Consider the following 26,191-nt stretch of genomic DNA (forward strand, 5'->3'; position numbering starts at 1 on the left):
GTGGAGACCAGGTCACTGAATATATTTAAGAAGGAAATAGATAGATTTCTAGACATTAAAGGAGTCAAGGGGTCTGGGAGGGAGCAGAGTATGGTGTTGAGATAGAGGATCAGCCATGATCATATTGACCGGTGGAGCAGGCTCGAAGGGCTGAATGGCCTACTCCTCTTATTTTCTACGGGCAGAATCGTCCCAGAATTGCACTAGGTGCGATAGTGGGCGGGAAAAACGAAGTTTCAACCCGCCGGCCACAATGTCGGCTTTTCACACCTTTTTGTCCCAAATCCGCCGCTTTAATTATGCATTCCCGGGATACAAGCCGTTTCCATGGCGATCAGGCTCCAATTCGCCTGCCACGCTGTCACCTCGCTGCATCATCACGCCAGGCACCACATTTAAAGTACAGCTGGGCTCAGTACTTCCAGCCCAGGACTGCAGCAAAGAAGACATGGCCCCAAAAGGCAAGAAGACTTCAGCCCTTGATCACCTTTTGGAAGCCGTGGAGGCCCCGCTGTGATGTCCTCTACCCCCGCTCTGGTCGCTGGAGGCTCAGCAACATTACCACTCCGGCTTGGTAGGGGATGGCAGTGGTGGTCAGTGCCAATGCTGCACAGAAGAGGTTGGCCATCCAATGCAGATAGAGGATGAATGATCTCATCCGTGCAGCCAGGGTATGACAACCATCTCATCACTCTAAACTCACACACTCAAGCCCATCACACATTCACTGGCATCCAACTCACTACCAGCTCAAGGGACATCACCACCCATTGTCACACACATACCCTCCCATGTCCATCTGGCCTCATCTCCTCTGGAGACTGCCTCCTCAGTCCTGACCATTTTGAGGACATTTGCCCAGATCAACATGTGCCCACCCACACACCCTGGGATACCCTCCTTCCCCAGCACAGCCCTCGTCCTGCAGCCTCTCCCCTTGCCTGAGGCCACCTCACCCCCTTCACCAAACAAGCCCTAGCCCTGCAGCCATTGAAAAGCCACCTATATGGCTGATCTGGTAGGTAGAGACCTGCCCGTGAGCCCCCATAAAAGTGATGTGGTGCTGTCTGTGAAGCCTGGCGCTGATGACTGCGAGTGCTGCCTGAAGCAAGGTAGGCAAACAAACCTTGAAGTGCTGAGCGAAGTGCAGCTCACCAAGTACACAGCTTATATATGTTGTTGTGAAACATGTCGGTGGGTGGATGATCCAGCGAAGGGGGATGAATCTGGCGGGCTGGCCTTGTAATGATATGCAGATGTATCAATGAGGTTCCCAACGACCGATGGCGGGGAACGTGGCCCGCCATTGATGGGCTGAGTAGACAATCGCAAACTGGTTTCACGGCGTTGTGAAACCGAATTTTGGCCTTCTAGCCATATTGTCCACTCACACCACCGAACACGCCTGACGCCAGCAGGCACCGAAAATCCAAGCCTATGTTTCTATGTCTCTATACTGTAAGTGGCTTCTGATGATGGCCATTTTCTGGTCATTGGCAGTTTACAAACTGAAGTGACATGTACAGCAGGACGGCTTCTTCCTCCACACCAATGACGGAAACACGCACATATACACCACCTTTACTGGTCGATGGTGTTGTAAGGAGCTTTGGGGAGTTCAGAGCATAAATAAAAGGGGCGCAGGGAAAGACAAGGGCTGGGATTTTCTAGCCCTGTCGTGGTGGGACCAGCCAAATTTCCATTGACTTTCAGCAGGACGGGATGATCCTGACGTGGGTGGGGCTGTAAAATCCTGCCCCAGGTGGGGAGGTGTCAAAAGAAGGTGCAAGCTACTTGACTACAACAACAACTTGATTTTTATAGCATCGTTAACATGGTATAAAGCCCCAGTGCGCTTCACAGGCATGATATCAAGTAACCTTTGACCATGAGTCACATATAGATGACAAAAGTTTGGCCAAAGAGGTATGCTCTAAGGAGTGCTTTGAAAGAGGGAAGGGAGGTGGAGAGACAGAGAGGACTGGAGAGGGAATGCCACTGCAAAGAGCCTTGGCACCTGAAGGCAAGGCCGCCCATTGGGGGAGCGATTAAAATTGTGGTGTGCGAGAGACTAGAATTGGAGGAGTGCAGATATTCAGGAGGGTTGTACGGCTGATGTAGGTTACAGGGTGGGGTGAGGCCATGGAGGGATTTGAAAACATGGATTTAAAATCGAGGCTGGGAACCAATTTAAGTTATTGCCCACAGGGATGATGGGTCTAAATAGTGGCCAGTGGCTGATTGTAGTTGGTTGATTTCAGGTGCTGGATGGTTGACATGTACTAGCCTGGTATTGGCAGGCTGCTGGTAACTGGCTGCTCTTGTATGTAGTACATTGTTGTGTATCAGGAAGTCATTTACACACAATAAAACAGTTCTGTGTATCAAAACAGCCAATTCCAAGGTAAATTGGGAAATATTGCATGAATAAATCTGCATTTTCAAGAGGGCAGGTCCCTTTCCACCACAGAAGATGAATCTTCTGTATGATATACAATATGCCCACTTCTAACATTGTCATTCTATTAATTCCTGAGGGTATTTGGTGCTTAGATTTGGGGCAAAAGTGGTAAATATGTTCTTTTTCAAAGAGCTAACATATTTATTGTCAGTAAATTATACACAAAATATATTTTAGTGTTTTGTGCATTGTTACTTATCTGATTACCTGACTGATTACAGGTTTTACTTTAAGGAACATAGGAACATAAAACTTAGAAACAGAAATAGACCATTTGTCCCTTAAACCTGCCCTGCCATTCGTTAAGCTCATGGCTGATCTGGTTGTGATCTCACTTCACTTTCCTGTCTGCCCCTCATAACCCTTGATTACCTTGTCTATTAAAAATCTATTTAACTCAGCCTAGAACATAAGAACATAAGAACTAGTAACAGAAATAGGTAATTCAGCCCCTTGAGCCTGCCCTGCCATTCAATACGATCATGGCTGATCTTATTTTGGCCTCAACTCAAATTTCCCGCCCTCTCCCAATAACCTTTCAACCCAGTACTAATTAAAAATCTGTCTATCTCCTCCTTAAATTTATTCAGCGTCCTGGCATCCACTTGTGAATTCCACAGATTCACGACCCTTGGAGGAAAGTAATTCCTCCTCATCTCTGATTTAAATCTACCACCCCTTAGCCTAAAACTATGGCCTCTCATTCTAGAATGCCCCACAACGGGAAACATCCACTCCACGTCTACTTTGTCTATCCCCTTTAGCATCTTATATACCTCAATTAGATCTCCTCTCATCCTTCTATACTCTAGTAAGTATAGGCTTAAACTGCTCAATCTCTCCTCATAAGACAAGCCCCGCATCTCTGGAATCAATCTAGTGAACCTCCTCTGAACCGCCTCCAATGCAACTACATCCTTCCTCAAGTAAGGGGACCAAAACTGTGCACAGTACTCCAGGTGCGGTCTCACCAATGCCTTGTACAGTTGCAACAACACTTCCCTATTTTTATACTCTATTCCTTTAGCAATAAATTCTATTTGCCTTAATAAATTCAATGACCCAGCTTCTACTGCTTTCAGGGGAAGAGAATTGCACAGACTAACAATCCTCTAAGAGGAAAATATTCTCCACGTCTCCGTCTTAAAAGGAAGACCTTTTATTCTTAAATGGTGTCCCATGGTTCTAGTCTCCCCAACAAGAGGAAACATCCTCCCAGTATTGACCTTTTCAAGACCCCTCAGGATCTTATATGTTTCAATAAGATCACCTCTCATTCTCCTAAACTCCTATGAGTATAGGCCCAACCTGTTCAACTTTTCTTCATAAGATAAGTACTTCATCCCAGGAATGAGTCACGTGAACCTTCTCTGAACTGCTTCTAATGCAGCTATATCCTTTTTCGAATAAGGGGACCAAAACTGTACTCTAGTACTCCAGGTGTGTTCTCACTCAGGCCATGCACAGCTGCAGTAAAGCTTCCCTACTTTATATTCCATTCCCCTTGCAATAAATGACAACATTCTATTTACCTTCCTAATCACTTGCTGTACCTGCATACCAACATTTTGTGATTCATGTACATGGTCACCCAGATCCCTCGGTACCACCGAGTTCAGCAGTGTCCCTCCATTTAAATAATATACTGCTTTGCTCTTCTTCCTGCCAAGGTGAACAAGATCACATTTACCCACATTATACTCCATCTGCCAATTTTTTGCCCGCTCACTTAACCTATTTAAATTCCTCTGTATACTCTTCATATCCTCCTGTCAACTTACTTTCCTACTTATCTTGGTGTCATCGACAATTTAAGTACCATATATTTGGCCCTTTCGTCTAAATCATTGATATAGATTATAAATAGTTGAGACCCCAGCACTGATTCCTGTGGCACCCCACTAGTTACAGCGTGCCAAACTGTAAAAGACACACTTATCCCTACTCTCTGCTTCCTGTTAGATAACCAATCCTTTGCCCATTTTAATATGTTGCCATGCACACCATGCGCTCTTATTTTGTGTTGTAACCTTTGATGTGGCACCTTATCAAATGCTGTTTGGAAATCCAAGAACACCACATCTACAGGTTGCCCTATATCCACCTTACTTGTTATTTCCTCAAAGAGCTCTAATAAGTTAGTTAAACATGATTTCCCTTTCACAAAACCATGTTGACTCTGCTTGATGCCATTATGATTTTTTAAGTATCCTACTATAACATCCTTAATAATGGATTCTAACAATTTCCCTATTTCCCCTGTTGTCATTGGCACTGACACTTCTACTGCTATATCTACTCTTCAGTCGCCTGTTCAACTTCAGTTCTTTTTTCACTTCCACAGGCGTGATAGCGATTGTGATCTTCGTCGTCCTCTGTGTCATTGCTGTAACGGGACGCTTGTTATACAGACACAAAGGCACATACCGCACAAACGAAACAAAGGGAGCAGAATATGCTGAGAATGCCGACACCACACTGAAGAACAATGCCAATTACCAGGACTCCATTAGTGAAGGCAAGAAGGAATATTTCATCTGACAGCAATACAGGCCCTCCTCGTTACTACACAGCAGAAGATTAACAATACTCGAGCTGGGACTCACTGACCATACAATGAGTTAGCCACAGACTCTGCAGACTACATGGCCAAAAGCTCAAAGTACTGTACATGGCATAGAACTGGCTTACATGATCAGATGGTGCAGAATGTGTTGTTTTCTGTTGACTGTGGTTGAGCTCAGGGCAGTAGAAATGCAAATTCTATAGTATTTGAAAAGTGTTTAGAAGCAGCTATTGAAAGATGAAATCTTTTACTTTAAATGGCCCCAAACAGATATCCTGTTTATTTCAGTAGCATTATTTTAAAATCTGACTGGGGAAAGATGGTGCACATTTCCACCTAAACAGTTGAGTGGTATAAAAAGAAACTCAAACTAAGCCAGAGCCTTCTGAGATTCTGATCATTGGAACTTCGATGTTGATTAAATTAATGCATCTTTGATATAAATCATCTTATTTTATTCAGTGATCTGCTCCAATTGTTTCATCTAAGAAGGGTCCATTGATTTCTTCCCCCTGTGTTCAAGTTAGAATTGTAACTACACCTTTTCTGCACATGCCTGTAATTGTGCAGGGATACACCAGGGAAAATTGGATTGCGATTAGCACAAGAGACAGAGAGATGGCCAGGTTCTATTTTCCAATGAATTTGACTTCTGGAACAGTCAAGGCAAAAGACATTCAGGTCACCGACTTTACAAACTTCAACCGGTGTGTTGTGACTCAAACAGTAACAGGCAAACACGGACCCTGTTCTCTGTGTGTTCCATTCACAGTTCAATTAACCATCTTAAGACCATAGAGAGTTGACCATGGGCCACCTACTTGGTTTGAATAATACAAAATTGCATGTTGGCTGTCTCAACGCAGTTTGCGTAACACAAAACTGCCCCATTCCAATTCTAATTGGTACTGAACTGGTAATGTTCTCTGAGAAGCAACGTAATAGACTGTATGGGAATTCAAAAAATAAATCTCACTGTTGCAGGAAAGGGGCTGTTTAACACAATGCTGGTCCCAGAGTAGAGGGAACCTGCTCATAAACCTAATGATCTGATGCCTGAGCTGAGAGTGTTTGATGCGAACACTGGGTATCTGAAATGGAAAGTGTTCCCTTCCCCAAATACTAACATCTTGCAAATAAATGTGATATTGTTATTAAATTGTGATTGTTAATAATTTGGTCAGGAGTTAATGAGTGCAGTGGTCCACTCTGAGTAGATAGTTTTCTATTTAAACTCTTTCATTATAACATATAATCTGCCCTTTATTACACAGTTTGTCTTTGTTTGGTATATACATATATACTGACATTGAAGACAAACAACAAACTAATGTTTAAGAATTGAAATCTTTTTTGTTTCTAGAATGTGACGGAAGTGCTATGATGCTGAATTTAAAATGACTGCTGCAGCCTTACATATGTTTATAAAAGTGCTTTGTAAAGTCCTGTTACGTGTTCTGACTTCTTGAAGTACCTCCTTGTGTGAAGATTTTACAACTCTTTTGTAAAAAAAAACATTCAAAATCATGTTACTACTAATAATGGATTCAAAGTGGTCAAGTGTAATTTCAGACAATGGTTGTCCTCATCCTTGTATTTTACATCTACAAGATATAACTTACATTTATGATTAAAGTAATACTATGGAAACTAACAATATGGCATCTATAACCTTTTCAGTAAAGGAATTTTGTTTTAATGTTTACTGGGCTTTGCCCAGGGGTCCAAGCATGCAATGAGTCAACAGAACTGTTCACTTGATTATTGAGATGGTTTATTTGAAATTAAATCAACCTTTTCAGAAAATTGTATGCTTGCGGCAGTCTTAAATGCTACAGTGGCTCTCTAACTCCATGCCCAGCTAAGCTTGGTGCAAACTGGATTTTGACACACATCAAACAAACTCCAAAACAGCGAGCCTATTGTATATGGTCAAATTTTATTGGTAGCTTGGGTGTAGTTATGCAAATAACTTCTCCTATAAGCATATAAACATGTGGTAAACAAAGAGTGGGGCAGATTAGGGATAAAAAAAGCAACTTGTACATGGAGGCAGGAGAAATAGCGGAGGTATTAAATGAGTACTTTGCATCTGCCTTTACAAAGGAAGAAGATGCTATTCAGGCCAAGGTGAGAGAAGAGGTAACTGGTACAGTAGAAAGATTTAAGTTGAGAAGGGCTAGGCATTAGAAAGGCTATCTTTACTTAAAATAGATAAGGTAACAGGACCAGATGAGATGCATCCGAGGGTACTGAGGGAAGTGAGAGTGGAAATTGCAGAGGCACTCGTGACAATCTTCTAATCTTCCTTAGACACAGGGGTGGTGCCAGAGGACTGAAGAATTGCGAATCGCACCCTTGTTCAAAAAGGGGTGCAAGGGTAAAGCCGGCAACTACAGACCAGTCAATTTGACTTCAGTGGTAGGGAAACTTATGGAAACTATAGTTCAGGTCAAAATCAATGGTCACTTGGACAAGTGCAGGATAATTAAGGGAAGACAGCATGGATTTATTAAGGGAAAATCATGTTTAACTAACTTGCTGGAGTGCTTTAAGGAGGCAACAGAGAAGGTTGATAAGGGCAATGCTGTTGATGTGGTATATATGGATTTTCAAATTTTGATACAGTGCCACACAACAGACTTGTGAGCAAAATTCTAGCTCATGGAATAAAAGGGAAAGTAGGCACTTGGATAAGAAGTTGGCTGAGTGACAGGAAACAGAGAGTAATGATAAATGGTTGTTTTTTCAGATCGGACGAAGGTTTGTAGTGGAGTTCCCCAGGGGTCAGTGCTGGGACCCTTGACCTTCCTGATATACATTAATGACGTAGACTATGGGGTGCAGGGCATGATTTCAAAATTTGCAGATGATACGAAGATTGGAAACATTGTCAACTATGATGAGGATAGTTTCGGACTTCAAAAGGACATAGACATGTTGATGGATTGGACAGACAAGTGACAGAGGAAGTTCAATGCAGAGGAGTGTGAGGTGATTCATTTTGGCAGGAAGAATATAGAAAGACATGATAAAATAAAGGGAGAAACTCTAAAGGAGGTGCGGGAACAGAGGGACCCCAGTGTACATGTGCATAAGTCATTGAAGATGACAGGGCATGTTGAGAGAGCAATTAATAAAACATATAGTGTCTTAGGTTTTATTAATAGGGGCATTGGGTACAAGAGTAAGCAGCTCATGTTGAATTTGTATAAGACACTAGTTGTGCCTCATCTGGAGTACTACGTCCAGTCCTGGGTGCCATACTTGAGGAAGGTTGTCGGAGAGAGTACAGAGGAGATTCACAAGAATGATTCCCAGGATGAAGAACTGTAACTATGAGGATAGATTGGAGAGGTTGGGATTGTTTTTCTTGGAGAAAAGAAGGCTGAGAGGAGGCTTGATAGAAGTATTCAAGATCCTGAGGGGTATGGACAGGATAAATAGTGAGAATCTGCTCCCTCTCAAGAGAACAACAAGAAATCGAGGGCACAGAATCAAAATAATTGGAAAAAAGAGTAAATGTGATGTGAGGGAAAAAAAATTCATCAGAGGGTGTTTGGATTCTGGAGTGAACTTCCTGAGAGGGTGGTGGAGGCAGTTTCGATTGAGGCATTCAAAAGGAAATTGGATCGCTATCTGAGAAGAAAGAATGTGCATGATTATGGGGATAACACAGGGGGTGGGGCCTGGTAGAATGCTCTTTCAGAGAGCCAGTGCAACCTCGATGGGCCCGAATGGCCTCCTTCTGGACTGTAAAGATTCTGTGAAATATTGTCATTTATATATTTCTAGTGACGCAGATAGAGAAGGCAAAAGCAAAAAAGTGCTTTAATATTACAAATTATACAAGTTGATTATTACTTTTAGTTCATCTACTCACCCTACAGCCTCACTGTACAATGAAAATACCCAATGATGACACTGCATTAGAGGTGGCTGAGTGTGTGCAGTAACATAGTGGTTATGTTACCGGACTAAGCATTTAGAGACATGGGGCTGGATTTAATCTGCCAGGTATATTTTCGGTAAGGTTGGTATGTGAAATATGTCGGGGGTGCTGGGTAGCCTACCACCTCCCCACCCATCACTGGCCAGGTCCCCTTAACACAAGGGGTGGGTAAGTCACCTACTAACTTATTTGCCCATGTCTATTGAGGCCTTTAACTGCCCCATTAAGTGGCAATTAGGGTCCTCAATCCGCTTCCATTGCTATAATGCCCTGGGCAGTGGAAGTCGGGCAAATGTGAGAACGACATTTTCTCACCAAAATTGGTGTAAAGGTGGGAAGGAAGGTGGGGAACACCCTTTGGCGGGGTTGGGTGGGGGGGTGCGGGGAATGGGGGCAACCTCCCCTAAGATTGTATCCCCCTCTTTGTGTTTACCCACCTGGCTTACAAAACTCAACCCCCACCCCTCATCTCCCTGCCTTGGGCGCCCAATCCATTCCTTCCCAGAAAGGCCTGACATATGTAGGTTCGGTGTCCATGACACTGCTGCCCAAGGCTTCCTCGTAGTTCCAGCAGCACCCATTGCTTTCTTCTGGCGCTGCTAGGACTTCAAGAGCTGCCAGCCAATCAGATTGGCCGGCAGCCCGAGGGCGGCACTCCCTTCCACTGAGAGAGGAAGTCCGACCCTCAGCTTGTTAAGACACCCGCAGCGTGCTATTGCTGCAGTGCAACTTCATTTAAAGTCGGTTGGTTTCCAACCTAATTTTCTTCTGGGGGGAATGGGGTGAGCTATAGAAAGCCCAGAAAATCCAGCCATGAGTTCAAATCCTACCAGATCAACTGTGAAATTTAAATGAAGTTAATTAAATAAATCTGTAATTAAAAACTAGTATCAGTAATAGTGACCATGAAATTACCAGGTTGTCATGAAAACCCCATCTGCTCCTATAAGTCTTTACCCTTCCCTTTAGGGTAGGAAATCTGTCACCCTTACCCAATCTTTCCTATATGGTGGCTCCAGACCCACAGCAATGTGTTTGACTCTTAACTGCCCTCTTAAATGACCTAGCAAGCCACTCAGATACATTCAAAGAGATGACTCATTACCACCTTTTCTAGGGCATTTTGGGATGAGCAATAAATTCTGGCCTTGTCGATGCCCGTATCCCTTGAATTAATTAAAAAAAATAGATTGCCACAAATGTTTACATTATCACAGAAAACTATGATCTTTTCCTCATATCCCTTTTCTTTAAAACATCATTCATTATAATGAGAAACAGGACATTACTCCATAGCCCATACTGGTGCACAAAAGTCCCATTCATTCATCAAATAATCTAAATGCATTTATATTTCAAAGGCTTTAGTTCTTGCCTAGAGGAAATAACTAGACAGGATTAATTGGAGCAATATATGGGAGGGATAAAAAAGAGTTTACATAAGAAAATGGAACAGGTATGAATGAACTGTGTGGCTTAAAGGAGAAAGAGGTTAATATTAGAATTCACCAAGGCTCCTTAGACAGCACCTTCCAAACCCACGACCGCTACCACCTAGAAGGACAAGAGCAGCAAACGCATGAAAACACCATCACCTGGAAGCTCCCCCCTAGTCATACACCATCCTGACTCAGAAATATATTGCCATTCCTTCACTGTAGATGGTCAAAATCCTGGAATTCCCTCCCTAACAGCATTGTGGGTGCACCTACACCACATGGACTGCAGCAGTTCAAGAAGGCAGCTCACCATCACCTTCTCAAGGGCAGCTAGGGATGGGCAATAAATGCTGGCATTTATTGCCAGCAAAGCCCACATCTTGTCAATGAATAAAAAAAAACTAGAGCTTTGTTTCAAATGGCTGCCAAGGGGACAAAAATCAATCAGTAAATCAATTAACCTATAAGAAAACCAGGTTACTTGAGGCATAGTTATTAAACAATACAGGCAGAGTTCACATTCTCATTCATAAAATGACCTTTGGGAGATCAAAGGTATTTTCACACCAGTAGATTTGGATTCACCTCATAAGTAACATCATATGATTAGCAAAGAATATAAACATATGGGGAATGGGATCCATTTGTGTTAAATGTGACAGATCATTAAGTAGCAAGGTACTAGGTCAAATTCATGTGCTCATATTTTTTGGTGTCTCCCACATAAAAGACAATTAGTTGCTTGGTAGTACAAAAATTGAATAGCCGTTTGGTAGCACAGAACTTGAGTATTGATGAAAAAAGAGACGTGTCTAAGCTTTTCGTCTTGCACTCAGGACACTCGCAAAAATACCAATATAAGCGGAAGACAATCATTTAAACTGTATGTGAAGAGAGTGTAGATTGGTTGGCAAGTGGCGTTGCCATGGAGAATGCACCATGATATTCTCGCAAGTGCAGGACAAAAAGCTTTGACATGTCTCTTTTTTTAGCAATAAAAATTGGATATTGCTGCAAAAAGATTCCTGCTGTTGGAGCTCTTCACCTTGCATTCATCAGGGCAGAATCGCAAGAATACCAAATCTCAAAGGGAACAATAATTTATACTGCATGAGAAAAGGGTGCTGATTGGTTGACAAGGGGGCTCGAGCTTTGACAGCATGAGTGATTTTCTATTTTTAGCAATAAAAAGTTATACATTTTAAAGATTTATAGAAGTAAATAATTTGGAGCTTTATGAAATAGATTGAAAATTAGGATAAGGATTATAAAGGTTATCAGAAAGGATGTTGCATTTATATAGCATCTTCCACATTCTCTGTGTCTTGAAAAGTGTTTCACAGCCAACAAATTATTTTTGGAGCACAGTCACTGTTGTTTTACAAACAAAACACAGCAAAACAGCAAAATATCACAAAGAACAACAAAACGAATGACTATATCATTCGTGTTTGAATGTTGGCCGAGGATATATGTAGGTCAAGAATCGTGCCATATGTAAAGTCAACTGTGGCCCTTGTTTCATGTCTCATCTCATCTCTGACTGAAGAGTAGCAATGTGATAATGACAATTTGATATAGTTGTAAATTCAGGGATAAATGTTGGTCAGGGCAGCAGAGGAGAGCTCCCCTGCTCTTCTTCAACTAGTGCCACAGGAAATTTTATGCATGTCTGAGAGGGCAGATAGGACCGCAGTTTAACATCTCACCTGAAAGATCGCACCTCTGAAAGGTACATCTACAAACTAGCATATTTTGGGCAAAAATAGAAAATTGCTCAGGGAAGTCCTGTCCGCAAAAAGCACTGGACAAATATAATCTGACCAATTAGTCTACTCCCAATTATTGGCAAAGTAATGAATGTGTCGCCAACGGTACTTGGCCATACTCATCAATAACATGCCCATGAATGGGATCTGCCAGGATTGCTCGGCTCGAGACCTCACCACCTTTAGTTTTGATCCAAACAAAAGATCTGAGCTAAGAGTAAGTCCTTTTAACATCAAAATATAATTTCACTGAGTGTGGCATCAAGGAACTCTAGTCAATTGAAGTCAATGGGGATCAAGGAAATCCCTTAACTGGTTATCACAAGGAAGATAGTTGTAGTTGTTGAAGACTATTCATCTCAGCCCCAGGACATTGCTGCAGGAGTTTCTTAGGGTAGTGTCCCAGGGTCAATCAACTTAATGACTTCATCAGTGACTTCACTCCATCATAAGGTCAGAAGAGTTCTTTGATGATTGCACAGTATTCAAAACAATTCACAATCCTTCAGATGATGAAGCAGTCTGTGCTTACATGTAGCAACACCTGAACAACATTCAGGCTTGAGCTAAAAAGCAGAAAGTAACATTTGTGCCATTCAAATGCCAGTAAGAGAGGGTCTAACCACCTCCCTTTGGCCTGCAATGGTATTACAATCATTAAATTCTCCACCATTAATATCTCGAGAGTTATCATTGCCCAGAAGCTTAAGTGAACCAACCACATGAAAACTGTGGTTGCAAAAGTTTGTCATCCTGTGACAAGACTGGGTATTCTGTGATAGGTGACTCACCTCATGATTCCACAAAGACTTTCCACTACCTACAAGGTACAAGTCAGCAGTATGATTGAATACTTTACACTTGGCTGGATAAGTCCAGCTCCAACAATGCTCCAGAAGCCTGACATCATTCAGGGTGAAGCAGTCCACTTGATTAATGCCTCATCCACCACCTTAAACATTGACTCCCTCCACATTGGCACACAGTGGCTGCAGTGCGTACCATCTACAAGATGAACTGCAGCAACTCACTGAAGTCCCTTCGACAACATTTTCGAAATTAACGACCTCTACCACCTATAAGGACAAGGGCAAAAGGCACATAAGGACAGCAATACAACACTCACCATCCTGACTTGGAAATACAGTGCTATTGCTTCAACATTGTTTGGTAAAATACTGGAACTTCCTTCCCAATGGCACTGTGGGCATATCTTAACCACTTGGACTTCAGCACTTCAAGAAGTAGCTCACCACTACTTCTTGAGGGAAATTAGGGAGGAGAATGAGTGTGGCTTCACCAGTAACGCTTCTATCCCATGAATGGGTTAAAAAAAATAAAATTACCTCAATTTCAACTACACAGCACTTATTTAATGCAGATGTAAGCCTATTTAGGATACAAAACTCTCCTTTAATGCAGATGTAACCAATTTACTTTTCACAAAGCTACTTCGACATTGCCATTAACCCATTACTAAGCCATGCTTTACAAAAAAATAACTTCATAAATTTACTGGCTGGGAGCCATTGACTGGATTTTAAAAAGACTGAAACCACATTCCAGTAGCTTGAAACCATAGCTTCTAGGATGGCTGGAAATTTACATCACTATGTAGCATTAGGGTGATCAGGGTTGAAAGGAAATGTGTGGGGCTGGAGAAACTGTACCACCCACATGATGATGTAAGAGACACATGACTAAAGATCGAGAGGGAGAATGTTTCCAGCTTAACTAGAATAACATCTAATCATGTATGTCTGTATATAGTTATGTTTATCCAATGAACCAGTCATGGATCAGATATAGCTAGGTCTCAGCAATCGTTCCTTAGCCTGTCATAATCAACGTACAACACTGTACATGATAAATTCCAAAGCCATTAAGTGTAGCCAGCCTGTCTAGAAAACCCCAACAGAGACAATTACCTTGAAGGAGCATGATAAGGCTAATTTCCTAACCCATTCACCGAACATCCTAATAATCACCTGGGTGGCAAAGATGCATTAGATGTAATCCCCTCAGCCAATGAACTCTGAGAAAGGAATCCACCACAGCCATAATCTAATCAAGTCAAAACCATGCACCTGGAATACAATAGCCGTGACTGTATTTGGGTCACTGGAAAGTTGGAGAGAGAAGATCATGTGACAAGCCAGCTAACTCTTTTTAAGTGTTTAAGAGGCTTTTTTGCTCCAGATCAGAGACAGAAGCAGAAAAGACACCAAAGTGGCAAGACCACTGTGTAGAATTTTTTTCTCTCTCTCTCCCCACTCAACTTGCAAGCTTGAATCCTGTCTGCTATTTAGCTATCCATGTGCTGCTGACAGAGATCTTTAAAAGGACTCAAGTCAGTAGCTGCTGTCTCCAGAGGAACAGGTAAGTCCTCAGTCTACATCGTTAAACTGCTTCAACAACAAAACAAGAAGGGACACTGAGCCCAGAATGGGTCTAAACAAATCATCAACCCATATGAACCATATCACTTTAATCTTCATTGGACTTTACCCTCCCACTCTGTAACTTACTTTGTGTGTGCGTGTGTGTGCGTGTGTGTATGTGCATGCATGTGTGTCCGTGTATGTGCATGCATGCGTGTCCGTGTATGTGCATGCATGCGTGTCCGTGTATGTGCATGCATGCGTGTCCGTGTATGTGCATGCATGCGTGTCCATGTATGTGCATGCATGCATGTCTGTGTATGTGCATGCATATGTGTCCGTGTATGTGCATGCATGTGTCTGTGTATGTGCATGCATGCGTGTCCGTGTATGTGCATGCATGCGTGTCCGTGTATGTGCATGCATGCATGTCTGTGTATGTGCATGCATGCGTGTCCGTGTATGTGCATGCATGCGTGTGCGTGAAAATTGGAGCATTTTTATCGTTTTTCTTAGACTGGGTTAAATACAATAAATACAACCCTCTTTACTTTTTGAAAACCACAAGGAAACCTGTTTGTTTGTGTCTCTCACAGTCACAGCACATAAACTGTTAAGTACTCACTGAAATGGAAAGCATATCCTTTTTAAAACACTTGTTGCAAGCAAATAGGGAGTGGGGAAAGGGAAGAGCCATTCGGCCCCTCTTCACCCAATTGTAACACCATTTAAAATCGACATTCACCTATTTAAGATAAACAGTGCTATTTTAATGCAGGAATTAGCAATATCAGGTAGCAAGACTTCAACCCATACCTCACATAATCTGTCACCAAAGCCATATGGTGAAAAGTGCTATACTGTAAAACACCTGAAGTCAGCCCAGGTAACATTTTATTGTGTAACTTGCATGTGAAATGTGAATATTTCTATAGCAATATTACTTTAAAAAAAATTCAAATGGCTAAAAAGTTTCACATCAAACAGAAATTGCTGGAAATGCTCAGTAGGTCAACCTTTTTTTGATGAAACTCAGCAGGTTAAGGTTTCTAATCTGAAACATGAATCTATTTGATCTTTCAGATACTGACTGACCTATATTGTGTACTTCCAAATCATTGGTGAAAATGACCATTGGAGAGGGAGAAGGTTGGTATAGATGTTCAGCTAGACCCCTACCTGTTCTCCTCAAACAATTCACATTCCATCATCCTTTTCAGTCAGCTGAAACCACACGTCAGGCCTCAACTGAGAAACTCATTGGAGCATCTTTTAACAGTGTCGTCCTGAAGTAGCCAAGTACCTGGTCAAGCATGCAGTCATTTCAATGGATGTCTGCCAGACAAACAGTGGGACTACATCATGAGGGGTCTGGACAGAGTAGGTAAGGAGAGGCTGGAAAAAGAAGACATGATGACATGAGTAAAATCTTTTTTATGCAGCGAATGGTTGGGATCTGGAATGCACTGCCTGAAAGTGTGATGGAGGCAGATTCACTTATATCTGTCAAAAGGAAAATGGATAATTATCTTCAGAGAAAAGATTTGCAAAGCTACTGGGAATAGGAAGGGGAGTGGGGCTAGTTGAGTTGCAGAGAGCCAGCACAGACAGTCTAATGGCCTCCTTCTGTGCTGCAACCATTGTATGACCCTATGATTCTATAACTTTGTGCTATCTGAAATGACCGAGCAAGCCACTCAGTTTCATTAAACTGCTACAAAAATGGTAAATGAAAATAAAAACTTGATAGGCCATATGACATCAACCTATTTTCTGTGCCCGTTGGTGTCAGGTGCGTTTAGTGGCATGAGCGGACAATATAGCAAGAAGGCCAAAAAAGTGGTTTCAAAATGTTGTGAAACCAGTTTGCAATTGTGGCAGGTGGTGTTTCATGGTCAGGCATCGGGAACTTCATTGTAATACACCTGCAAACCATTATAAGCCAAGCCCAAGGGAATCATCTCCCCCATGTTGGGTCTTCTGAGCACCGTCGAAATGTTTCACAACGGCATATATAGGGCATGCGCTTGGTGGGCTGCACTTTGGGGGAACTCAGAGGTGAGCACACAGTAAGGTTGCGCAGCACTCGCCAGGGTCAGCTGTTGGACTTCAAGGTTGAGGTGGGGGTGGGGGCAAGGACTGCACCGTGGTCAAGGCGAGTTTGGGGGGTGCAAGGGCTGCCCTGCAGTTGATGGTGGTGCACAAGCATGTGCAGGGCGGGGTGGAGGGAAATAGCCATGCATTAGGGAAACCTTGTATAAAGTGACCAATCCTCCGCAGCTGAGACAGTTCAGACACAGTCAGGCTTCTGGCTTATCTGCCAACTCAAGCAACGCAAAGGCATGGAAGTGCCACCAAATGCTCCTGAACTTTTCACCCCTCGGGCACAGACTGCAAACTAATTAGCATTTTAGCGGACTACAGAACAGTTGGATGACCAGACATGCTGTACAATCTCCTTGCTAAAGCTGGTCATGGAGCAGTCACTGGTGGAGGTGCTCACAGCCCCTTGCAATGTCATCGTTCCAGTTTTGACAGTCTCGCCCATGATTCAAGCTAACTATGCAGCCTTGCAGCGGGGCTTAGGAGAACGCCCGTGCCTGAGCTGAGAGCACAGCTTGCAGTCCAATGGGCAAAGCTGCCGCTAATCGGTCAGGTGGAGTGGGGTGGAGGTGGGTGGGGTTTCGGGCAGCCATGCAGCGCACTAAACTCTGGCCATACAAGTGGTGACCAGCACTCTCCGGGATGCGTTAAGTGGCCTTCAGACTTAACCAAGAGAGGTTCTTAGTGCACCCAAGCGATTTCACTCTGGTGGGCCGATTAAAGCCTGCCCAGCGTGAAACGTGAGCGGCAATGCTCGGCGCTGCCTGTGTGTGCGGGGTGGGGGGAGGAGGGCGAGCGGGGCAAGGGGAGAACTTTGCACATGCGCGCAAGTGAGCGCTTGAAAATCTCCCTGAGGCACAGAGCTGCCTCAGGGAGATGAAGACTTCTAAAAATTAGAAATAAAGATTTTAAAAATGTCACAAAACATGTCACCTCGCGTTATTTTATTTTATTTGATGTTGGAAATCTTACCCCACCCGAGGATGAGCTTTCCAAAAGAATGCAAAGACCACTTAGCCTTTTCACGTGCGAAAAGTTTAACTTAATTAATACTTTAATGGCCTTAATAGGCCTCCTCATTGTTGGCGAGCGCGCTGCCGATTCCCACACGGGCCCGCCAACTGAGCTATCGCGCGACTGTGCGTCACATCGGGACGCTTGCCCATTGTCATCGTGCGTCATTTCACGTTCGAGCGGGTCAGGCACCCACCCGCCCGCCCGCTGAGGTGAAAATGGAGCTTGGTGATCTAGCTGTATGCCTCGTGGTGTGTAGAGAGCGGAGACGAAGGAGAAGTGAGCGATGGAGGCACCTGGCTGGGCAGAGGGAGGAGGAGCACCCTCAGGAAGAGGGGGCAGCTGAGCCTCCCGCACACGCCGCTGAAGAGCCACAGCGAGCCATCGCTGGTCAGTGCCTAACTAGACCCAGGTCTATAGGCGCCGCCTTTCATTCCTGCAGATGACCAAGAACCAGTGTCGTTGAAGGCTGCACATGCCTAGGGAACTGTTCAGTCACATCCGCCAGCTACTGCATGGTTTGACGCCGTGGGGGCATGGAGGGCATCCACTGCCAGTAACCATGAAAGTGATCGCAACGCTCAATTATTACGCCAGTGGCTCCTTTCAAGGCTCCACAGGTGACCTCTGTGGAATGTCACAAGCCTTCACCCAAAACTGCAACCCTGAGGTCACGGATACCACCTTCGCGAGGACACACAACTTTGTACAATTTGCCTAGGACCAGGACAACCAGGATGCAAGGGCGCTGGGATTTGCCCAGATCTCAGGCTTCCCACACATACAGGGTGCATCAACTGCACGCATGTGGCGATCAGATCTCTGTGGCAACAAGGGGTCAATTATATCAACCACAAGGGCTTCCACTCGCTGAGTGTGCAGCTGGTGTGCGACCACCACAAACGCATCCTGCAGGTGTGTGCATGGTTCCCAGGGTCCATGAGTCCTACATCCTTAGCCGGTCTCAGGTCCCTGATGTCTTCCAGGGTCCGCAGAGGCTGCAGGGATGGTTCCTCAGGGACAAGGACTACCCGCAGAGGGCATGGCTGATGAAATGCGTGTGGCAGCCTCAGACTGCAGAAGAGTGAAGGTATAATGAGGCTCACGCTGCAACTCGCACCCTGGGGGAGCAAACCATCGGGATGCTGAAAATGAGGTTCCAGTGCCTGGACCGGTCTGGTGGAGCTCTGCTATATAGTCCACAGAGAGTGTCACACACCGTTGTCGCCTGCTGTGCCCTTTACAGCAGGGAGAGGAGCTGGCTGAGGCGGAAATGGAAGAGCTGCAAGTCTCCTCCAGTGAGAAGGACGTCAACAGGGATGAGGGTGAGGAGGTCCTCCAAGGCGACAATGAAGACGATGAGGCCAGGTGCGCTTGGGAGGCTCTCACAGCTGCTAGATTTGTGGAGGATGATGTTGACGTGCAGTGAGGAGACACTATAGAAACTCACAATGCATTTGTGAATGTTTGACTCCAGTCTGGCTGAGGGCAACACACCTACCCTCTCTGATAAGGCTCCTGTCATGGAGATGCAACAGAAGCCATAATCGCTGATTGATTCCAGGAGGATGATGACGACATGCAGTGTGGACTCTCCATAGATGTTCACATAGCCTTTGTGAATGTCTGACTCCTGTCTGGCCGAGGGCAGCTCACTAGCGCTTTGTGATCAGGGTCATATCATGGAAACTTTAAATGCACCTGATCCTTTGACAGCCTTCATCACCTGATCCCTTTTAGGAGCACAGCATCACCGGTCACAGATGCTGACAATATGGGGCCAGCCCCACCTGAAAGGTGCTGAGAGCACACAGAGAGAGTGATGGAACTCTGTGACGCTGCTTACGACATTCTGGCAGCAGTGATTAGCACCATCGGGATGTAGGCTTCACTAATATATCCAGGGAGCGTGAAGCCAGACCATCACTTTGCTTTGAAGGTTACTCACTGCAGAGGGAAGAGAAGAGGCCCTGGGCTGAAACACCTGCCTTTATCTTGTGCAGAAACCGAGGTTTCACACCTGAGTAACAAGAACACTGCTCATCAGGACAGGAAGCCATAGGCAGGGTGACATTCTTGGGAGTTTATTTACAATAGTGAACGTTATTTACAAGTGATTAACACTCTTGCCCAGGCTGTGCAAGCACAACTTTTGAACTCCCTAACCCTGCCGCTATGTCTTGGTGCTCATTCGACATCCACTGCGGAGGTGGAGGCAGCCTGCTGACTGCTATGCCCTGTCTGTGATTGCTTTAGCGTTCATCCTGTGGAGGGCCGAGACCTGGAGGGCCCCAGCCTGCTTTCAGGGTCCTGCTGTGTGTCAGCAGCACCCTCCTTGGCCTGTGAAACTGGAGCTACTGGGGTCACAGGAAGAGGGGATTGGGATGGGCCAAACACTCCAGGGGTCACTTGGATGGATGGCCTTGGGGTGCCAAGCTCCTGGTCTTCCTCCCTATGGTTGCCCAATGGCCTTGGCTGATTACTTGAGGAGAAGGGGAAGCTCAAGCAAGATCCCATACCCCTCTCAAGTACACAGTGTGTTGGAGGCCAACAACGGCGTCAGCGATGGTGTTCAGCCTATGCAGCAGTGCAGGACTAATGTCCTGGACCAAGGTCTCCATGGCGGCCACCATCCTTCCAGTGTTGACTTGGTGTGTTGGCATGCCAGCACTCTCACCTCAGGCTGAAGGTGGACAGACTTCTTCATCATGCCTTGCAATCTGAGGAGAACAGAGGACATCCTTTCGCGATGTCTCCCAGCTTGCCTTTGCAGCCCCAGCAACTGAGGTCTGACCGAGTCCAGAGACTCAATATCTGACTCGAACTCAGCAACATTCTGGCCTCCAGCAGTCCTCTGGGTGCCAGGCAGCTGAGAAGTCCCTGCTGCTGCCTGCAGTGTTTCAGAGAGAGTGATCGGTTCACCAGATTGTGATCCCAAAGCTACTCCACAGCTAAGTCCCACTGAGGTGTGTATCTTTGCACTGGTGGAGGGTGTGGGTGATGCTGTGACGGGTCTTTAATGAAATCACCTTTGGATTCCTCTTTAGGGGTTTCTTTGGGGCTTGATTGGAGACCATGGGCCATGGACTCCATTGACTGTCTCCCATATGTGCCTGCAAAAGCAAGGAGAGTTAATTAGTGCATGGCAGTGGCCTGTGAAACAGGGCACATAACTCACAGCATGGTTGCCTGATGGGTGTTGCACTGCTGGATCCTCAGTTGTTTGCGTGCCACCAACCTCACCATCAGCACAGGAACAGTCCAGATCTTTGCCAGCCAGCTCGATGACTCTATTTACAAAGTCCATAATGACCTTGGTTTCAGGCATTCCTCCACCAGTCTGCGACTTCTCTGCCTTGTTGTGTCAGCTTGTCCTGTATGAATACGGATGGGGAGAGTGTAATCAGGATGGCTGCCAGGCCAGATGATAAGTATGCCTGGTGTGTATGGATGGTGAGTGGTTCCATGGATGGAATGAGGAAAATGAAGGTGTGCGTGAGAGAGTGAATGGTGATGTCCCTTGAACTGTCAGTGAGTGAGGGCCATGTGGATGTGTGATGTGAGTGCAAGAGTTGAGAGTGACGAGAAGAGTGACTTATCCTGGAGGAACGGAGGAGGTCATTAATCCTTTTGCGGCACTGGGTGGCTGCCCTCTTTTGCAGGTCGATGGCACTGGCCACTGCCTCCCAGGCCAGTTTGGTGATGTTGCTGGCCCTTCCGCTGCCAGAGTTGGGGTAGAGGACATCCCAGTGGGCCTCCATGGCATCCAAAAGGCGCTCAAGAGATGCGTCATTGAATTGGGGGGCTGCAGTCTTTTTGCCTTTCAGGACCATGTCTTCCGGGCATCAGTCCTGGGCTGGAAGCATTGAGAGGTGTATGCGCAGCTACACTTTAAATATGGTGCGCGGCATGTTGAAGCAGTGAGGTGATGGTGTGGTGGGCGAATGAGAGCCCACCCACCTTTGAAATGGCATGTTTCCCAGGAATGCATGATTGATTAGATGGGACTAGGATGATACGATGCGAAAACCCATCATTGTGGCCAGCAGGAAAAACATCTTTTCTCCCCCCGCCCTCTACCACACTTAGTGTAAATCTTGGATGATTCCGCCCATTGACTTTGAGCCTCATGAAGTCTTATGGCATCGAGTCATTCAACGATGATAATGCCATTTATTGTCAAGGGGTGATGGATAGATTGTTTCTTGTTGGAGATGGTCATTGCCTGTCACTTGTGTGGTGCAAGTGTTACTTGCCACTTGTCAGCCCAAGCCTGGTTATTGTCCAGGTCTTGTTGCATTTGAACATGGACTGCTTCCTACCACCCTCCATCGGCAAGGAAGCCTCCTGCTGATTGCTACCTTTCTCTAATTCATTTATGGGATGTGCGTGTCGCAGGGTAGTCCAGCATTTATTACCCGTCCCTAATTGCCCTTGAGAAGGTGGCAGTGAGCTGCGTTCTTGAACTGTTGCAGTCCTTGAGGTGTTGGTACACCCACAGTGCTATTAGGGAGGGAATTCCAGGATTTTGACCCAGTGACAGTGAAGGAACGGCAATATTTTTCCAAGTCAGGATGGTGAGTGGCTTGGAGGTGAATTTTCAGGTGGTGGTGTTCCCATATATCTGCTACCCTTGTCCTTCTAGATGGTAGTGCTCATAGGTTTGGAAGGTGCTGCCTAACGAGCCTTGGTGAGTTTCTGCAGTGCATCTTGTAAATGGTACACACTGCTGCCACTGTTTGTCAGTGTTGGAGGGAGTGATTGTTTCTGAAAGGGGTACCAATGCAGCAGGCTGGTTTGTCCTGCATGGTATCAAGCTTTCTGAGTGTTGTTGGAGCTGCATTCAGCCAGGCAAGTGGAGAGTATTCCATCACACTCCTGAGTTGTGCTTTGTAGATTGTGAACAGGCTTTGTGGAGTCAGGGGGTGAGTTATTTGCTGCAGGATTCCGAGCCTCTGACCTGCTCTTTAAGCCACAGTTATGTGGCTAGTCCAGTTCAGTTTCTGGTCAATGGTAATCCCCAGTATGTTGATTGTGGTGGATTCAGCTATGGTAATGCCATTAAAAATCAGCAGGCGACGGTTAGATTGTCTCTTGTTGGAAACGGTCATTGCCTGTCCCTTGTGTGGCGCGAGTGTTACTTGCCACTTGTCAGCCCAAGCCTGGTTATTGTTAAGGTCTTGCTGCATTTGGACATGGACTTCTTCCTACCACCCTCCCTCAGCTGATGAATCAGTGCTACACCATGTTTACAGAGAGATGGTGGAAAAATGGTAATGCCATTGGACTAGAAATCAAAAGGCCCAGGTTAATGCTCTGGGGACATGGGTTCAAATCCCACCATTACAGCTGGTGGAATTTGAATTTCATTAATAAATCTGGAATATAAAGCTAGTCTCAGTCAAGGTGAGATGGCTCAGTCATGACCATGACAACTATCATTGATTGTTAAAACCCATTTGCTTCACTAATGTCCTTTAGGGAAGGAAATCTGCCATTCTTACCCAATCTGGCCTACATGTCACTTCAGACCCACAACAATGTGGTTGACTCTTAACTACTCTCTGAAATGGCCTAGCACTCACTCAGTTCAAGGACAATTGGAGATGGGCAACAAATGCTGACCTTGCCAGTGATGCCCACATCCCACAAAAAAAATCGCTTGGAAGAAGCAAGGGCACAGAATGTACTCTGGGTAGGGGACTTCAATGTCCATCGCATGAGTGGCTTGGTAGCACAAGTACTGGCCAAGATGACCAGGTTTTCAGCAGGTGATAAAGAGAACCAAAATGTATTTGACCCCATCCTCACCACTCTACCTATGGCATATGCATCTGTCTAGGATAATATTGGTGTGAATGAGTAAGAAGACAAAGATCTACCTACAGACTGAGGACACACTCCATCCTGTTGTGTAGCATTACCACCATGCTAAATGAAATAGATTTGGATCAGATGTATCATCTCAAAACTGGGCACCCATGAGCCATGTGAACCATCAGCAGCATCAGAATTGTACTCCACCACAACGCAGACCACACCGTCAATCCTGTTTCAATGAGGAGTGAAGGAGAACATCCCTGGAGCAGCACCAAGCATATCTAAAATTGAGGTGCCAAACTGGTGAAGGTACAACACAGGACCATGTGCATATTAAACAGAGGGAGCAGCATATTATAGACAGGGTTAAGCACTCCAACAACCAACAAATCAGATCAAAGCTCAATCCACAGTCTTGCCACAGTCGTGAATGATGGAGGACAATTAAACTACTAATGGGAGGAGAGGGCTTCATGAACATTACCATCAACCTAAGTCTTGGGGCAGAATCTTGCCTGCTGAACTAAATATTTTACCCTTGGAATTCCCTTCCTAAATTCTCTACCTCACCATCACTCCTCCTTTCAGATGCTCCTTCAAACCTATTGTAGTGGCCCAAGTTTTGATCACCTGTCCTAATGTCTCTTTCTCTCACATCAGTGTCAATTTGTTGTCTGATTTTGCTCTTATGAAGTGCCTTGGGAAAGTTTACCATGCTAAAGGAGTTTTATAAATGCAATGCAAACTTAAAATGCTTGAAATACTCAGCAGGACTGACAGCATCTAGGGAGAGAGAGAGAGAGAGAGAGAGGCAGAGATAATGTTTCAGGTCAACGATCTATTGTGCATGTTGTTGTTAAATTGCTGCTCAGAAGCAGTTGTGCTCAGGACAGGCAGCACTATGCATCTTACAGAACACACCACCTTTCACATAGTCACGGCCAGGATCCCTGTAACTGGCACAACCAAATAAAAAAGGGTGCGGCCTTCTTCAAAAGCAAACACACATCAGAGGCAGAGAGACAATGCAAGCAGAGGAAATCCCCAGCAAACAGCTCACCCAAAACTCAGTCATCTGTGCTATCCTGTCCTGCTTGCAGCAGAGCCTGCCAGCTGCAGATCGGCCTTAACAGTCACCTACCTACCCACAGGCACCCTATCAAACACCCAGGATGATGGACATGGTCACCTTTGCCTCGAAGGATGGGCAAGGTAACTTTCACATAGGCTACTCGATTGCTTTAGATTACACCATTTTATTTTTCTCTAATTTTTCGGTTTAGCATTGTGATGCATTGTACACCAATGCCTTAATGTACCTTCATGTTCCTTTCAGCTTGAAGGCAATTTCAAGTAGTAAGTGTCCAGGAATTATTTAACCAGAGTAATAAACATGGTTGGATCTTGGTCTCTGTAGGTAGCATTCAAGCTCCACATTTTGAATGAGCATAATCAGCTGGAGGTGCACCCAACGATTCACATAGTGAACGAACTTAATGGGCTAAAACCCTGTTATTGTTGCCCTTGGCTTGGTATGTGGCAGTTGTGGTTCTGTACTTACAGATAAGACTTGAGATGATCCTATTAGCAAGCTCTAACTTTTATTGAAAAGTATGCAAACTAATTGTACCATACTCTCTACGCAATGCTCTACATAGAACTATCTCTCTCCATGCTCTGTTATCATGTGGTCTTACATCACTGATGATGTAGACTATATATTTACATATTTAACATTATCCCTTTGTACTACAAAAAAACAAATAGCTCAACTAGATCAGTGGTTAAGCTGTGCAAGTGGCAAGATATGCAAATAATGTAATAAATCACCTTTGTTTTTTTTTGTTAGCTTGTACCTGGTGAGATTGTTTCTGGAACAGGTCAGAGTATTGACCCTTAGCACTATCTGGAGAATGCAGCTGAATCCCATTCGTTGTTCTTGTAACAACTGAGTTTAGCTCATCTGTGTTTTGACTAACAATCAAACTATTGTGCGGCTGTCTTTAATTGTGAAATTTCCAGACTCAACTTCTCCAAAACTCTCCTGCCTGGCCTCCCATTTTCCACCCTGTGTAAATTCACCCAATGTTCTGCTGCCCTTTCCTGACCTGCACCAAGTCCCGTTCATTCGTCGCTCACTAGCCTACATTGGCTCCCAGTCTAGCAATGATTCAACTTTAAAATACTCGTACTTAATTTCAAATCCCTCCATGGTCTTCCTTTGTTTTCATAAATTGCATTGTTTAGTCATAATCAACACCCTTTAAATAAAAGGTTATCTAACCATTATCACATTGTTGTTTATGGGAACTTGCAGTGTCCAAATTGCCAGCTGTGATTCCTATATTACTGCAGTGACTGCACTTAAAAAGTGCTTTTTCTTTTATTTATTCATTTACAGGATGTGGGCATCGCTGGCTAGGCCAACATTTATTGCTCATCCCTAATTGCTCTGAGAAGGTGTAACTTACAGGCGGTGGTGTTCCCATGCATCTGCTGTCTGCTTCTAGATGGTTTGGAAGGTGCTGCTGAAGGAGCCAGGGTGTGTTGCTAAAGTGTATCTTGCAGATGGTACACACTGCTGCCACTATTGGTGATAGAGGGAGTGGGTGTTGAAGGTGATTGATGGAGAGCCAATCAAGCAGGCTGTTTTGTCCTGGATGGTGTGGAGATTCTTGAGTGTTGG

At 44.8% G+C, this 26,191-nt stretch overlaps 1 protein-coding gene across 1 annotated transcript in view; it reads left to right on the plus strand.

Moving 5' to 3' along the window:
• The window catches only part of LOC144686219 (contactin-associated protein-like 5), a 738,881-nt gene extending 733,635 nt beyond the window's left edge, over positions 1-5,246 (plus strand). The window contains exon 25 of the mRNA XM_078551310.1: positions 4,806-5,246. Within this exon, the coding sequence (XP_078407436.1) occupies positions 4,806-5,002 (197 nt within the window). The 3' untranslated portion in view covers positions 5,003-5,246. The remainder of the gene's footprint in view (positions 1-4,805) is intronic.
• Positions 5,247-26,191: the final 20,945 nt, after the last annotated feature.

This window comes from Cetorhinus maximus, chromosome 11 (genome assembly GCF_964194155.1).
Source record: "Cetorhinus maximus chromosome 11, sCetMax3.hap1.1, whole genome shotgun sequence".
NCBI classification, from domain to species: Eukaryota; Metazoa; Chordata; class Chondrichthyes; order Lamniformes; family Cetorhinidae; genus Cetorhinus; species Cetorhinus maximus.